This window comes from Astyanax mexicanus, chromosome 5, assembly GCF_023375975.1.
Source record: "Astyanax mexicanus isolate ESR-SI-001 chromosome 5, AstMex3_surface, whole genome shotgun sequence".
Taxonomy (NCBI): Eukaryota; Metazoa; Chordata; class Actinopteri; order Characiformes; family Acestrorhamphidae; genus Astyanax; species Astyanax mexicanus.
The window spans coordinates 17,508,095-17,523,090 of NC_064412.1; the positions used below are offsets into that span (position 1 = coordinate 17,508,095).

The following is a 14,996-nucleotide window of genomic DNA, read 5'->3' on the forward strand; positions in this document are numbered from 1 at the left end:
CTTCTTTCTGTGGTGATGGTACATACAGTACCATCTATCACTCATACACACACACACACACACACACACACACTGATCCCCAGACTTTCTCTCACTCTGCGAACTGCCACCTTTGTTATAAGTCACCCAGTGACAGAACTAACACTTTGCTAATAGAGTTTGTTCATAACAATCAGCTCACATCTTCTGTCCTAACCACCACACACACACAGGAAGCACATACTGTTTAAAATAATATACTTACAGTAATTATGCTCCATATGAACACTCTACAAGATTTAGCTGGTTTATTATGGTACACTCCTTGTCTGAGCTCTATAGTTTTTCTCCTGTGAAGACTGAATCTGTTGTTAAAAAGATAAACCGTCATGATGAAAGTTGACTATGGGAGAACAGCAAGTCTTTTCAAACTTAAGAAAAAAAAAAAAACAGAGATCAGAGCCTTTGCACCAACACACTGGGTACAGCCAGTGGAACAATTTTAAATGTGCTGAAAGAAAAGAAACCACTTGTGTACTAACAACCAGGTCAGCCAAAGAAAAACAACAGCAGTTGATGACGGAGATGTGAAGAAAAAGCTTGAAACACCAGTCAGTGACCTCATCAACAGCCTCCAGAGAGCAGGATGAAGGTATCGCAGTCCAAAATAAAGCCTTTAAAAGCAAAAATACCACAAAAGGCCATACCACAATATATAAGCCACTCATCAGCAGTGTGCTCAGATTAAGCCTTACCAGAAACTTTGAGTTGTCCAGCAGACTAAGGCACTGCCACCCTGACCTGAAGATCACTGGTTTAAATCCTGGACCATGCTGTTGGCTTCAGCAGTCAGAGTCTGAGAGAGAACAAATGATAATGCTCTTTCTCTCCACTTTCAAAACAGATTTCATACTGTAATTTCTCTTGCTGTCCAGACTATTAAAATCAATAATTTCTGGAAGTGTTCTTAAACCAATACAGTGATTTCTTGTACAGAAACATTGCTATTTGTATTGCTGTGCTGCCTGAGGGTTCGAAGATCATGAGCATCCAATATTGACCATCAGCCTTGTTCCTTGCTCAAAGGGATTTTTTCAGATTCTATGAATCTTTTAAAGATATTATGTTTTGTAGATTGTGGGATATCCAAATTGTTCCACAATTGTTAGACACAGTTTTTCACATATTGGTTTTACAGATTGGAACCTCAGCCCATCTTTGCTTTTAAGAGACTCTGCCTCGCTAAAATGCCTTTTTACAAATGTACAGATTGTTCCTATTACAGCACTTCCCAGCTTTCTGTTTTTCCTGTAACAGTTTCTTTTTAAAACATACTGCTGCCATCAAGTTCTAAATGAGTTAATGTTTATTGTGAAATGGTAAAATGTCTTTCAACATCTAATATGTGTTCTCTTTTCTATTAAGAATAAAATGTGCATCTATGGGATTTGCTAATCAAAATATTTTTGTTTGTCTCACTGGGAACTAGAATTGTAATGTGTAATGTTTATTACACTAATGAAGCCAATTAGAAAAGGTTTCATGCATATCTTCAACAGTTCTATTTTAACATATGCAAAAAACAGCCTACAACTGCCACAATGTTATGACTGCACAATCAATCATGCACTAAAATTTCCTTCAAATTGTCCTAAGAATTTAACCTCTACATCCAAATTCAATCAACAAACAATTAACCCTTTCAGACCTAAATTACGTTCAAGTGATGGAAATATATTGGAAAATATATATGTTTTCTGTCTCTTATTCACACAGAAAAAGACTATCTTCTAATATAAAATATAAACATTAAATCCAATGAACTAAAATAAATAAACGCTTTGAAAGCCAGTGTTTAAAATTTGCATTTCTTCACAACCATCCATAACAGTAAAATAAACATGATTAAAGTGTTTAGTGATTAGTGAAAATAGGCCCTTACTTTGTCTTGTTTGCTTTAGTTTCATTGACTTGTAAATTGTTCACTGGCTGGTTTATGGATAACAGGTCTCAATCAGTGTTATGTGCATAGCATAAAGCAAAAAAGCATTAAAATAAAATACGTGATGTCCATTTTAATAGACGCACCGTCTAAGAGGGTTAATACATAAATAAAAAAATAAAAATAACAAAAAATAAATAATTCAGAGCTTTTATAAACATTCTCTGTATATGTATATAAATGTAGCTAGTCTTACATATATATTCCTACATATTATCTCACTGCTGTATTACCTAAAACCAAGATAAGGAATAACAGGAGAAGAAAACACCTTAACTCATGTTAAAGTTCAATAAAAGGTTTTTTTTTTTTTTTCAAAATAATTTTGGATCATTGTGTCCACATCATGAAATGTGGACACAATGTACAGCTATGACTTTCTAGCTGTACAGTAAAGAACTAATGACAGTGACAGAGGTGATGTGTATCACTGGGTAAAATTAGCAAGTCCCTTAAATATTTTATAGTAGGTCTCTCTGTCCTCCCAGGCACCCATAAAAGTACATCCTGGGGGAAATTCAGACACACATGACATGTTGATTAATTTATGATTGATGTTGCAGTGTGCTCACTTATTGACTGATACAGCCTGGGGTGTGGATGTGTAACACCAGGAGCAACAGTGAAGGAAGGCACTTTGTCAACAAGCTGTCAGCAATATAGATTAAGTGTATTTGGGACATATGAGACACCAATGCCTTGGTGTTAAAGTGCTGTTTTATTTACTGTATATTAAGCTGTGCTGATAGTTGAAGTTAATCCTTAAAAAAAAGTACAAGTTTTTCTTTTTTTTAAATGCAACAACATTATTACACATTTCATTACATATTTATTTGCATCCACTTTTCTACTCTTAATGTGTAATCAATTTAAAGTGCATAATTTGACATTTTTAAAAGGCTGTAAATGATGAATAATTATAACTGTCTTATAACATGGTTTGGTTATTTCTGGTGGTAACTGCTGCTAAAATCCTTATGTTTGCTGTAAAGGGGATAAATGAAGCCCTGCAGCTTTAGAGTGATGCCTTTAATGGAAAAGCACACAGATACTGAATCAGCAACACACACACAAACACACAGGCACACACACCATCAGGTACTCATTATCAGCTGTGATGTGCCCATTTCTCCTGGGGTTTCACTATAATGGATAGCTCTGGCTGTGTGTGTTCTCACATTTGCGCCAGCCTGAGTGCCACTGTGTTTTGGGCCAGTGTGTGTATGTGTGTGAATGAGTTTATCACACTTTTCAGTGTTTCTCTTAGCACCCCTAACCCAGTCTCACCAACACTGCCCCCATTTCTGGAACCCTACGAAGTGCAATCAGAGCTGGTGTGTCTTCACTAAGAATAAGAGCAGCGTGGGATTCGGAGAAAGTTCCACTTGTTCACTCATCCTGGATCATTTACTGTTTTTAAGGTCACTGAGTGATAGAGAACTGAGGTAGATGTATGTGTTTCTACATCACGGTCACAAATAATAGATTGTGTGTTATGTTTACAGCAGTGGAGGAACCGAATGATGAGGTTATAAAGGGCAGTCTGACCATGCATCACTACCAATACAGGGTATAATCAGCATTTCAAAAGATCTGACGGATGTTAATGGTCACGTTTCTTCTGAAGGATTTCTACAAACAATGAAATCATTGTAAATAAACACAATTAAACATAAAATTACAAATAACAAAACTGTTTAAGCACAAAAAACTGTGTGAGTACAAACACATGCAGAAATAAAAGTAATTGATTACATCCATACAGTTACATTAACTGCACACTTAAAATCATCCTAGATTAAAACTGGTCAATTTTTGCATTAGACAAGCAACTGAAAATAAACCACTTTTCCTGTTATTTACACAGACAACTGATTTTTAAAAAATATTTTTTTGGATTTATTTTTTATAACACTTCTATTTTTTACTTAGCACTTAAATAATAATAATAAAAAGAATGTACAAAAATAATAGAAACATTTTTTTAACTAGCTGCAAAGAAATTGGAGTTTTAATAACCCTTGTTAAGCGCATTCATATATTTTCTTAAATTATATTGTATTAAATCCCATTAACCATCATCTACCCTGTCATGTTAACCATCAATCATAAACAATAGAGTAATGTTAAATTTAGGTAGTACTGGGAGAAAACCACCCATTTTCTTTGCTACAGCACCCCCTTGTGTCTGTTTGTAGTTGTAAAATCATCCCAGCATTCTCAAATTCTAGGCCTTGGAACATTTTGTGCTTTAGATATTAAACACATTAACTAATGAATCAAGCTCTTCATATGCCGAGTCAGGTGTGGAAATATGGGGTCCAACATGGGGTCCTCAGGCTGACTTTGTGAAACACTGGCCACTATGTAGGTGTATAATTACATGCTGAGGCCCATCTGTTGTTGAGCAGTTTATCTGTTACCGTCTGTCATGTGCATCATTGCAGTTTTACATCACAGGACCACTTTTAACAATAAATAGGTATTATGTACTTGTCAGCCCGGCTATGACTCGAACATAGTGGTGCGTGTGGTGCTGGTATTAATGTATTTTCTCACTTTTACACAAATCAGTGCCACCACTAATGTGATACACAAGCACCCATTTAATTAGTGGGTTTCACTATTTTCACACTTTTTATTTAATTGTTTTTACACAAATTAATTACGATACCAAGTTTGACCCTAACTTCTGCGTAATTGTCCCGCCCCCGCCCAACGCGCAGATTTATTTTTTTGGAGCGGTTCGCTTGTGGTAAGAAAGTGATTTGGTCTCGATCCCAACCAGCTATCAAATATATTTCTTTTTAAATGAGCTAAACTGCTGATAAGGCATATTTTAATCTGATATATTAGCCAGATAACATACTGCTATGAACAAACACTGTCTCTGCCGCTCCATGCTGTTTACATGTGCAGTATTGTGCAGCATTCACTGCTCACATCTGGTCTGCATTTCCCAGTGAAAACACAGAGGCAAATTTTCAGTGTTCATTATTAATGCAACTATACACTGCACAGATATACACAATGTAACACAGAATCTTTTCACTATATACTTTCTCTCTCCTGAGCCAAACCGATCAGAGAAGACAATGTGCTCACCTGGTTTATTGGTGCGCATTTGTGTGTTTAGGTTTATGCCTGTGCGAAACCAAACCAAACAGAGGAAGAAAATACTCCAAGTCTGTTATTAGGATTGCTACCTAATTTCACACTTCTCTGTGACAATCAAGGACAATAGAGGAATCTTTTGATCTCTAAGACTGCCAATTCCTGTTTTTACCTGACAGCTAACCTGTTCCATTGTATAGCCCAAAAACAATTTCCTTAATGTATCTTAATTCCTTAATATCATCTAAAATTACATCTAACAGACTTAAATGTATCTCACATATAAAGAAATGTGTGCCCTATTCTTCTATGTATTTCTGTGTTTATAAGTGTAGTTTCATTTATGGATCTTTTAAGATATGCTACATATTGTGTTTAACATGTGGAAAACCGTTGAGATGTTTTTAATACTGAACAATTATGGTACAATATATTATTAAACATTTTATATTATTAAACATCTGACCATTTCCCAAAACTGTTGTACTGTGTTTGTAACATAGTGGTTAAAACCTAACTGGCCTAAACCTCTAAAGTACAAACTACAATTCTTCCAGACTTGTTCAGTCTGACAGGGAAGCTCAAATTAATTTAAACATTACCATACAATGTAAAATACTAAAAATATGTATTATTTTATACCTGAAAAGTGCACAAAATAGACAGTGTAAAAGCCTTTTTGTGTATTGATCAGTGTGTACAGATGTGACCTTGAGATGTGCACGTGCTCTGAGGTGGTTAGCATAGTTTGGTCATAGTGTTGCAGTGAATAGTGGGGGAGGAGTAGGGCTGTGAGGAGCTGCTAGTGAAAGCTCAGTTTAAGAGAGCACTTTCTCAATCCTTCTGCACTTACATTCAAACATTAACACACAAATCTCTCTCTCTCTCACACACACACACACACACAACCCCTCAGGCATTAACGAAGAGTGTAAAATATCTGGGTCAGAAACAAAGAACAACCATCCCCAGTGGTCCAAGAGAGAGGAGAAAAAGAGAAGAAGAGCGAGAGAGATGAGAGGAAGAGAGGGGACACGGGGATAAACAAACAATACGCCTTTAGAAAACATGGACCCTCTCCACGTGAGCACATGTTCCCCAGTGAGAAACGGGGCCAAATACCCACACACATGCACACACACACACACACACAGAAAGAGTAAAAGAGAGAGAGAGAGACAGAATCGTACACCGTCTGGCACAAGGAAATAAGGTAAGAGCATAAACTGTTGTTTGTTTTTTAGAATATTCTGAAAAAAATGTACAGAAACAAAGTAAAAGTTAACAGCTTTAACATTACTGTAGAATTAAAATTCAATTCATATAATTTAGTAGCAATAATAATTGCAATATACAAAATTGTAAGCAATTTTCTGCAGATATATGCACGAAAACAATGAATATGTTTTCGTGCAGGAACATTTTAATTGTCTGTACTGATGCAACTTATTACATACACACATAGGCTACAAGCATACTATGCATACTATGTATAGTTTAATAATAAAATGTGATTATTATTTCCACTGTGTAAATGATGTAAATGAAGTAACAGTCAAAATTAGTTTTGACAGTTGATTCTTTTTTGCAAAGCAAAACTTTAAATAATATAAAACAACACAATTATTTTTATTTATTTTGCACAAAATTATTATTACAAAATATACAGGTGATAGTTATCTAAGAAATGTGGCATTAAAAGTATTAAATAGCTTTCCTGGAAAGTGCCTTTGGAGAATGAATGAGGAAAAAGAGAAAGAGACTAACTACAGAAAAGCGGCATAGCGTACATAAAAACAAAACCATGTAGGTCAGTTCTAGTTAAGCACTGGTGATAGAGTATTTGTTTGAGATTGCTGTAAAGGCTGATAGGCTGCAGATCAGCAAATGAATTCAGTTCTGTGTTTTCTGCATTACTACTAAATATTTCCACTGGAATTCCCATTGAGTACTTCAGCAGACCACAGCTGTTCATACAATCTGACATATTTGTGCGCAAGTGTGTGGCCTCCTTCTCTCACTAACACAGGGGCTCTGGTTGCACACTGCCCCTGAGAGAGTCTAGCTGTAAATACTTCTATAGTCTTACTATAGTCTTACTATGTCTTACTAAAGGTACGTAAAAGTATTTTTTTCTAGCAATGTCATTAATGTTAACACGTTAATGCATGTGATTAATCTAAGAACTTTACTGCTTAATTTTTTGGCGCAATTTAATTATATTACCAAAGTTACAGAGCCTGCTGAAGCATTATTAGTTTTATTTAGTGGTGTAAACTCGATGTAAACAGACAAGTTCAGAATGTAATTACATTTTATTTATGCTGAAAATAGGAATAAATCTCACAACTACCTCTCAATTTCTTTCCCACCCTCTCTCTCACACACACACACTATATATATATATATATATATAATTTTTTTTAAATGAAAAACAACTCTTTTTAAGCAATTAAAAGAACTGGTATAAATGTGAAACTGTTTTGCCAATCTTACATTCATTCTTTTATTTAGTTAAATATCTATTATTAGAAGAAGTCTTAAGAATAAGAAGTGCAATTAATCACAGAATATTGTTTTGGTCAATCTAATGTTTCTAAGCATTAGCTTTATCATTGGAAAAATATTTTAGGTTTATTTTAGGTTTAATATAATTTTTGGTGGCAACACAGCCATTCTAGACAACATAGCAGTCTCACCTCTATGAGCAGATAGGGTGGTCCTCCCTCTCCACCCATGACAGAGTGCAAAGTGTAATTTAAGTGTAGTTTAAGTGATTTTGTATCACTTCCAAAATTTGTAAAGTGAGGCACTCCATTTGTAGATAAAAAGCTTTGTTGTGATATTATATTAAGCACAAATGCCTCTCACTAACCCCTCTGTTTCTCTCACAGACATATTTTTTGCCTATTTTGTGTGAGCCACCATGATGGTAAGGAATTCCAAACTCAAGTGGCTGCTTCTGATACACTTCCTCCTGTGTGACATGAGTCATGCCAGAGCTCCGCCCCCTTCTGATCTCAAGAATGGCCTTGGGCCTGGCATCTCCCTTGTCAGCGTGTCTCCAGTTTCTTCACCTTTGTTACAGATGGCTCTAAAGCTAGATACAGAGCATAAACAGAAAGCCACGTCTGGAGATGAAGATACCCTGAGTATGGCAGAAGAACCAAATGTTGACTCTGCCCATCAGTTTGTCTCCAATCTTGCACCGTCTCTACAGGATCTGGTCCATCTTCAAGGAAACGTGAGCTGTGCAGAGCTGGCTGCAGGGCCCTGGGGAGGGGAAGACTTTTCCCAGGAGCTATTGGGTCTGGTAATGGTTCCAGTGCTAATTTCTGCCCAATGTCTATCTGAAGCTCAATCACTGGTTATGAACCTCTATGGTCTACTTGGACAGAATGATACGCAAGAGCTTGTGAAAGATATCGTGACCCTGATAAAGCTTGGTAAAAACTCTTCTCCCCACATTTACTCCTCTTCGCCGCGTATTACAAGTGGGTACTCACAACGACACCTTCAAGCAGTGATGTTTAACATCCAGCAGTTGGCAGATGCAGGTGATGAGAACATGGGTGGGATTTCTGGGCAAAATAACCTGTGCCAAGGCTGGGTGAAGGTAAAGGGTACTCAGTTACTGGGGAAAACAGCAAACCATGCTGAGCATCTCCACCTAAGTAAGGCAAAGCAGGTCTGTCAAAGCCTGGGAATCAACTGTGCAGGGGTGACAAAAGTTGAAGAGTCCAACCCTAAGATGTACCGTGTTATCCTAAGGCCTGGCAGCAGGGTATTTCCTACAGCTTCTCGTAATCAATCAGAGAGCTGGATTCAAAAGTGTGGGGTGGAGAGTGTGCGCTGGCGCAGGCATGCAGTTCCTCAGCTACACACCTGCAAGAATGCAAAGGAGGAGCGTGTGTATAATGTAGTGGAGTGGATCCCTGGAGTGTCTACTCTTTATAACCTGGGCACAGCTGTTTACTATGCATCTGTTAATTGCTCCAGCACTGCAAAGGAGAGAGCCATCCTCAGTGCTGTGGATCTGGGCACTGACGCCCTTATGGCTGTAACTGGAGGGGCTGCAGGTGTGGCTGGATATGCTCTGGGGGCAGGGCTTAAGACTGGTGTCAAGGCAGGAATTAAGTACTTGCTAAACAACATGGAGGAAGGAGACCTGGTTATGAACCAAGAGAGCTGGGAGGATGGAACCATTACCATTCAGTAAGATTGAAGAAATGATGAGCTGATGATGGAAACTCAACAACTAATACTTGGAATTAAATGAGAGATAATGAAATTGTACAAGTTAACAGATTTTGCACTGGTCACATGGTTTGTCACAACATAAGTACAGTTTACAGAAAACCGGTTACAAACGGGTGGTATATTTAACAGCGTCCATGATACATATTCACAGAAAAAAAAATATTGGAACCCTAATGACTGGACAGCAATTACAACCAAAATGCACAGTAAAAGGTAATCAAGAATAACAATGTGACTAATATTTATATGATGTATAAATCAGTATTACTGCACCAGTATTTGGTTTGTGTGATTGTGTTCATTTTCCTGCCATTTCGTACCAATAATCGTAACTATCCTCATCCCAAAGCTGTTTATCTCTGTATCCATTTTGTCTCTTCCTTGTGTGTATAATATTTAACAACCTACTACTATCATACTGTGACACCCTTAATGATATGTTATGCAATAAGGATATGTGTATTTTAAACAAGATATTTTATTTACAAGTCTGTAGACAAAATAATTGAAATGTTTGAACTATATTTACAAAGAAAAGCCTATGTGTGCATGTCATTTTTACAAAGGATACAAGTTTCAATCAACACCAAAACCGCCAGCCTAAATTCACCAAATCAGAACATTACTGTTGCAAAAAACACAAAGTGGCATAATGTATGGGTAAAATGTAACTAATAACATGAAACCTGTATCTCACAATAGCAGATCTTTTTGTACAGTATCAATCAGTGTGTCCTGTTACTTGTTTTTGTAAATGTTTACAATAAATAACCACTAAAATCTCACATTTTCTTACTGTATTACTTTGTATACCAGCAGATTCTGGGAAATAGGGTGGGGGACAAATAGGGTGCCCTTTCTTGCAATAAATTATGGTGATGTGCATCTAGATCTTGAATAATATGACAGTGTATCTTAAAAAGTGCCAATCTATGGGTGTCTTTCTTATAAAGTATCTTCTGTGTCACACTATACAAAACAGTAAATGAACAGTGGTACCCTTTACAACAGAGAAAAGTGAAAAAAACATGATGAAGTGCCTGTGCAGCTGCTCCTCTAATGGAAGCTGGCAGAGCTGAAGCTGCCGTCTAGCTGGCTAAGTGATGCCATCTCATCAACTATGAGCTAACAGCGCTAGGAACAGTGTGGCAGTTTGCTCCTGTTTGTGCAAATAACACATCAGTGTTCTATGTTTTGCCCAGTTATTCAGAGCTAAGGAACAAATGGTTAGAATTGGTCTGTAAAACACCACCAGCAAAGTACAATTGAGATAGGTAGGTGTATGTTTAGAACAGTTTTGTTTATACAAGTTTTTATTTAAAAAGTAAATATCCATCCCGGGCGGCTCTGCTGCGGTTCAGCCAACAAAACCCCAGGGTGGATTTTTCTTTCTGGACCTTGAATTCTCACTATTGTACGTTTACATAGGATCTCCGGTGGATTTGGCGAGTCTCTAAGACTAGGTCGCTGCATGTTGTGAAGACTGTTATAAACGTAAAAATGTCTTTATTTTAAAATGTTTTGTCTGTCTTGCTGCCGAAGTACTTTTTTCACAAAAAACAGCTTACAGTGGATTTAATAATACTTGAGAATAAACATTTTAAAATAAATGATAAAAATATGGAATGAGACCTTTAAAAAGCTAAAAAACAAAACAAAACTCTGCTTTAAAAATGCTGAGAGAAAAAAATCATTTAATATTTTCATATTTTCTTAACCCTCCTATTATGTGGCGTTGACTGGTTGAAATCAACTTAACAATTTTCCACATAAATTGCATTTCCAAATAAAAATAAAAACATACGTAAATAAATACCTACATTCGTTAATTAATTAAATAGATAAAAAATATAATACTCAAATAAATAATTAGAAATAAATGATGCTTAATCATAAATAATCTATATTCATAGTGATTAACAATATTGATAACAACAATTTTGACATACATTTAAAAATAAATATATTCTTAAATAATGTTAATTTCCTGCACCTGTATTAGACGTCCCCATGACGTCCAAAAAAGTGACCTAGTCCGACGTTCAAATGTTTAACTGCATATTGACGTCCAAGTGGGGTCATAGTTAGACGTCCAAATAGCGGACCTAATTTGCACGTCGTGTAGACGTACAGAATTGGTCTTGGACCGACCGACGCAATATAGACATGATCTGCACGTCCATAAGACGTCTAATGTTTAGTGGGTCTGATTTGCTGAGACCGCACGTCATCATAAACTCCACTCTGATATGCCGAGGCAAAACACGCTAAACATTTTTTGGCTGCTGCAGTAGCTCAGCTCAGCTCAGCTCATTCAGTTCAGCTCGCTCAGCTCAGCTCCGCTCCGGACCGGACTCAGCTGCCAAGCTATAAGGTAAGACGATATGTATAAGTTAATGTATTTGTAGTGTTAGTTGTTTTAGCTCTGTGGTCTTAACCTGAACCTGCTGGCGTTGCCTCTCTTCCCAGGCAGTTAGCTAACTAGCTAGCTAGCTAACGATAGCTAAACAGTGGCCATAGTTAAAATGGAATTGGAATTACTTTTGAGAACGACCGTAATGCAAATAATATTTACTGTAACCGAAGCTTTAACGTAGAAGCATTGTCCGGTCATTAAGTCAATGCACTAACCAGAGCTAGGCTGATAAGCCAATCTAAGCTAAATCAAAGAACCGTCTTTGGCTAAATTCGCTAAGCTAGCGTTAAGTTATATAAGTTTGTGGCACCCACAATTAACCTAGGCAACTGGGGGCAATATCAAGTGCATTTTGAATAGCCTGAAGAAGTAAGTTTATGTTAATATTACATAAATAAGGCAATTTAAAATAGTGTGTTGTGGGAAAACATTTATTAAAATAGCTTAATATGATGTGTGAGAATTAAAACGGCACGATAATTCTGGTCAGGTGTTAAATGTGTATTCCCGCCTTTAGCTTAGCGTTAGCTTAGCGTTAGCTTAGCGTTAGCTAAGCCATAGCATGAAGAAGTAAGTTTATGTTAATATTACATAAATAAGGCAATTTAAAATAGTTTGTTGTGGGGAAAAAAAATATTAAAATAGCTTAATATGATGTGTGAGAATTAAAACGGCACGATAATTCTCGTCAGGTGTTAAATGTGTATTCCCGCCTTTAGCTTAGCGTTAGCTTAGCGTTAGCTTAGCATTAGCTAAGCCATAGCATGAAGAAGTAAGTTTATGTGAATGTTACATAAATAAGGCAATTTAAAATAGTTTGTTGTGGGACAAAAATAAATGGCCATCTTCAACATTTTCTGAGATTTCTAATTTGTCTTTTTCTACTTGTGCAGATGGAGTCATGAAATGTGACGGGACAGCCACCGAGGACTTCATACTTCTGAGCATCTCAAACATGCACCACAAAGACGTGGAGGACACACCGCTGTCTCTCAGGACCTAGAATCTTAATGAAAGTATAATGATGTTAAGGGAAGGTCTAATGGAAAGGTGTACTGTAAAGTTGTAATGGTGTTAAGGGAAGGTGTAGTGGAAAGGTGTGATAGTGTTGAGGGAAGGTGTAGTGTTGAGGGAAGGGGTAATGTTAAAGGTGTAATAGTGTTGAGGGAAGGTGTAATAGTGTTAAGGGAAGGTATAATATTGTTAAGGGAAGGTGTAATGCAGGGGTCTCAAACTCATTTTTGCCGAGGGCCACATTGACATATTGGCTGTCCTCTGAGGGCCAGATGTAACTTACAGATATAAGAAAATGTAACCAGATGTAATATAAAATGAATGTAATTACTCCTTAATGTTAAATAACTCTCAATATACTATTTATTCAATCAAATATTACAGTTGCATGGAAAAATGTTTGCTTGTTGCTCTATTAACATAAATCCTTTTAATTTGTCATGTTATGAAATCCAAAAACTCCATCAATCAAGAACCAAACTATTCAAGTGAATAGAAATTACATCAAGTACAAGTTATATTAACTTTGATCAAAACGTTTGATACTGAAATAAGGCTTAATAAATATAAAATCAAAAATTGTGAGATGTGACAGATTTAGCATTTCCTCAGATTTAGCAGTTCCTCATCCAACCACTAGTCGGAGCTGCAGCTGCAGCACCACAAGCCCGCAGTCTTTGCTTAGTCAGAGCTACAGCCCAGCCACGGGCTACAGGACTCAGCTGAGCCTGTCTGGAGCGTTTTGAAATTTTTTAAGTTCTTCTGTGTATGAAATAAAATAACCCCACTAACCGGATAATACAGCTCTCTACAGTTCATCTTTCAGCCCAAGCAGCTAACAGCAGCAGTTTAGAGCAGCGTCACGGAGTCACTGCTGGGATTACATTATAAACAGGTCAGTTAGCGCTGCTAACCTCAGGATGTTTATAACTACGGAGTTTAGTGGACACACCACGACAGCAAGGTTAGACTGTTGAAGGCTACTGAAGACTACTAAAGCAGGCAACGCAGCGTAAGCAAAAAAAAAACAAAAAACACACACACACAAATACAAGTTAAGATAAAATATGAAAACGAACATAATAAAGCATAAATAATTAAATTGAATTGCGGGCCAGATGTATGTTTATTTTGTTAACCCGTGAGGGGCCGTATGAAACCGCGTGGGCCGGTACTTTGAGACCCCTGGTGTAATGTAAAGGTGTAATAGTGTTGAGGGAAGGTATAATATTGTTAAGGGAAGGTGTAATGTTAAAGGTGTAATAGTTTTGAGGGAAGGTGTAATAGTGTTGAGGGAAGGTGTAATAGTGTTGAGGGAAGGTGTAATGTTAAAGGTGTAATAGTGTTAAGGGAAGGTATAATATTGTTAAGGGAAGGTGTAATGTAAAGGTGTAATAGTGTTGAGGGAAGGTATAATATTGTTATGGGAAGGTGTAATGTAAAGCTGTAATAGTTTTAAGGGAAGGTAAATGTTTAGTGAAATTGTTATGGTGTGAATCTAAGGTGTATGTTATGTTGATGTAAAATAAAGGCATTAACCCCAAATGAGATTTACTCATTATGTTTATTATTATATTAATGTTTCCCCAAACAGAAAGGGTCAATTTAAAATCAACAGTGGTAAGATGGGGGTAATTAATTTATCCCTTGCTTTTACTGGTTCTTTGCAGGTTGACATGTTTTGAAAAAAGTGAGAGGGTTGAAATGCAATTTATTTGTAAAGCATATTGTGTATAACTAACGTGCATAACTAGTTCCAGAAGGTTGTGAACCTGTTCCAGTAATTGTTTGGCTTAGCTTTGTATGCGTTTCCAGTTAACTGCTGAAGCTGGAACAATGGAACAGTTGCCACCGTCTGAAATGGCACTACAGTTATGCAGGGAGCCTCAAAGTAGTTGGTCTATAAAACGTATACATGTAAATTTCACGTAGAAAAGACGTCCACAACGACTTAATTTAAACTAGAATTAGCCCTTATCCGGAGGTCTGGGGGACGTCAATACTGGACGTGCAGAAGACGTCAGAAAAAAGACGTCTGGCGTCACAGTCTGCACCTTCAGGAGACCAAAATTGGACGTGCAAAAATGACCTAGAAAAGACGTCGTTTCAACGTCTCTTTGTTTAGTGGGATAGTGTTTCTTACCTCTAACAGTTAATGGTTCAATTAGGATAATTCAATTGTTTTTCATAAAAAACCTTTTTGAATGTTTC

At 36.8% G+C, this 14,996-nt stretch overlaps 1 protein-coding gene and 1 long non-coding RNA gene across 2 annotated transcripts; both read left to right on the forward strand.

The window, feature by feature from the left end:
* Positions 1-6,041: 6,041 nt before the first annotated feature.
* On the forward strand, positions 6,042-10,140 carry apof (apolipoprotein F). The gene is made up of 2 exons (XM_007249135.4): positions 6,042-6,308; positions 7,990-10,140. The coding sequence occupies exon 2, from the start codon at positions 8,022-8,024 to the stop codon at positions 9,312-9,314; it is 1,293 nt and encodes a 430-aa protein (XP_007249197.3). The 5' UTR covers positions 6,042-6,308; positions 7,990-8,021; the 3' UTR covers positions 9,315-10,140.
* Positions 10,141-11,566: 1,426 nt separating this feature from the next.
* LOC125802152 (uncharacterized) lies at positions 11,567-14,333 on the forward strand. The gene is made up of 2 exons (XR_007439088.1): positions 11,567-12,921; positions 14,085-14,333. It is a non-coding gene; the product is annotated as an uncharacterized LOC125802152 (long non-coding RNA).
* The last annotated feature ends 663 nt before the right edge of the window (positions 14,334-14,996 follow it).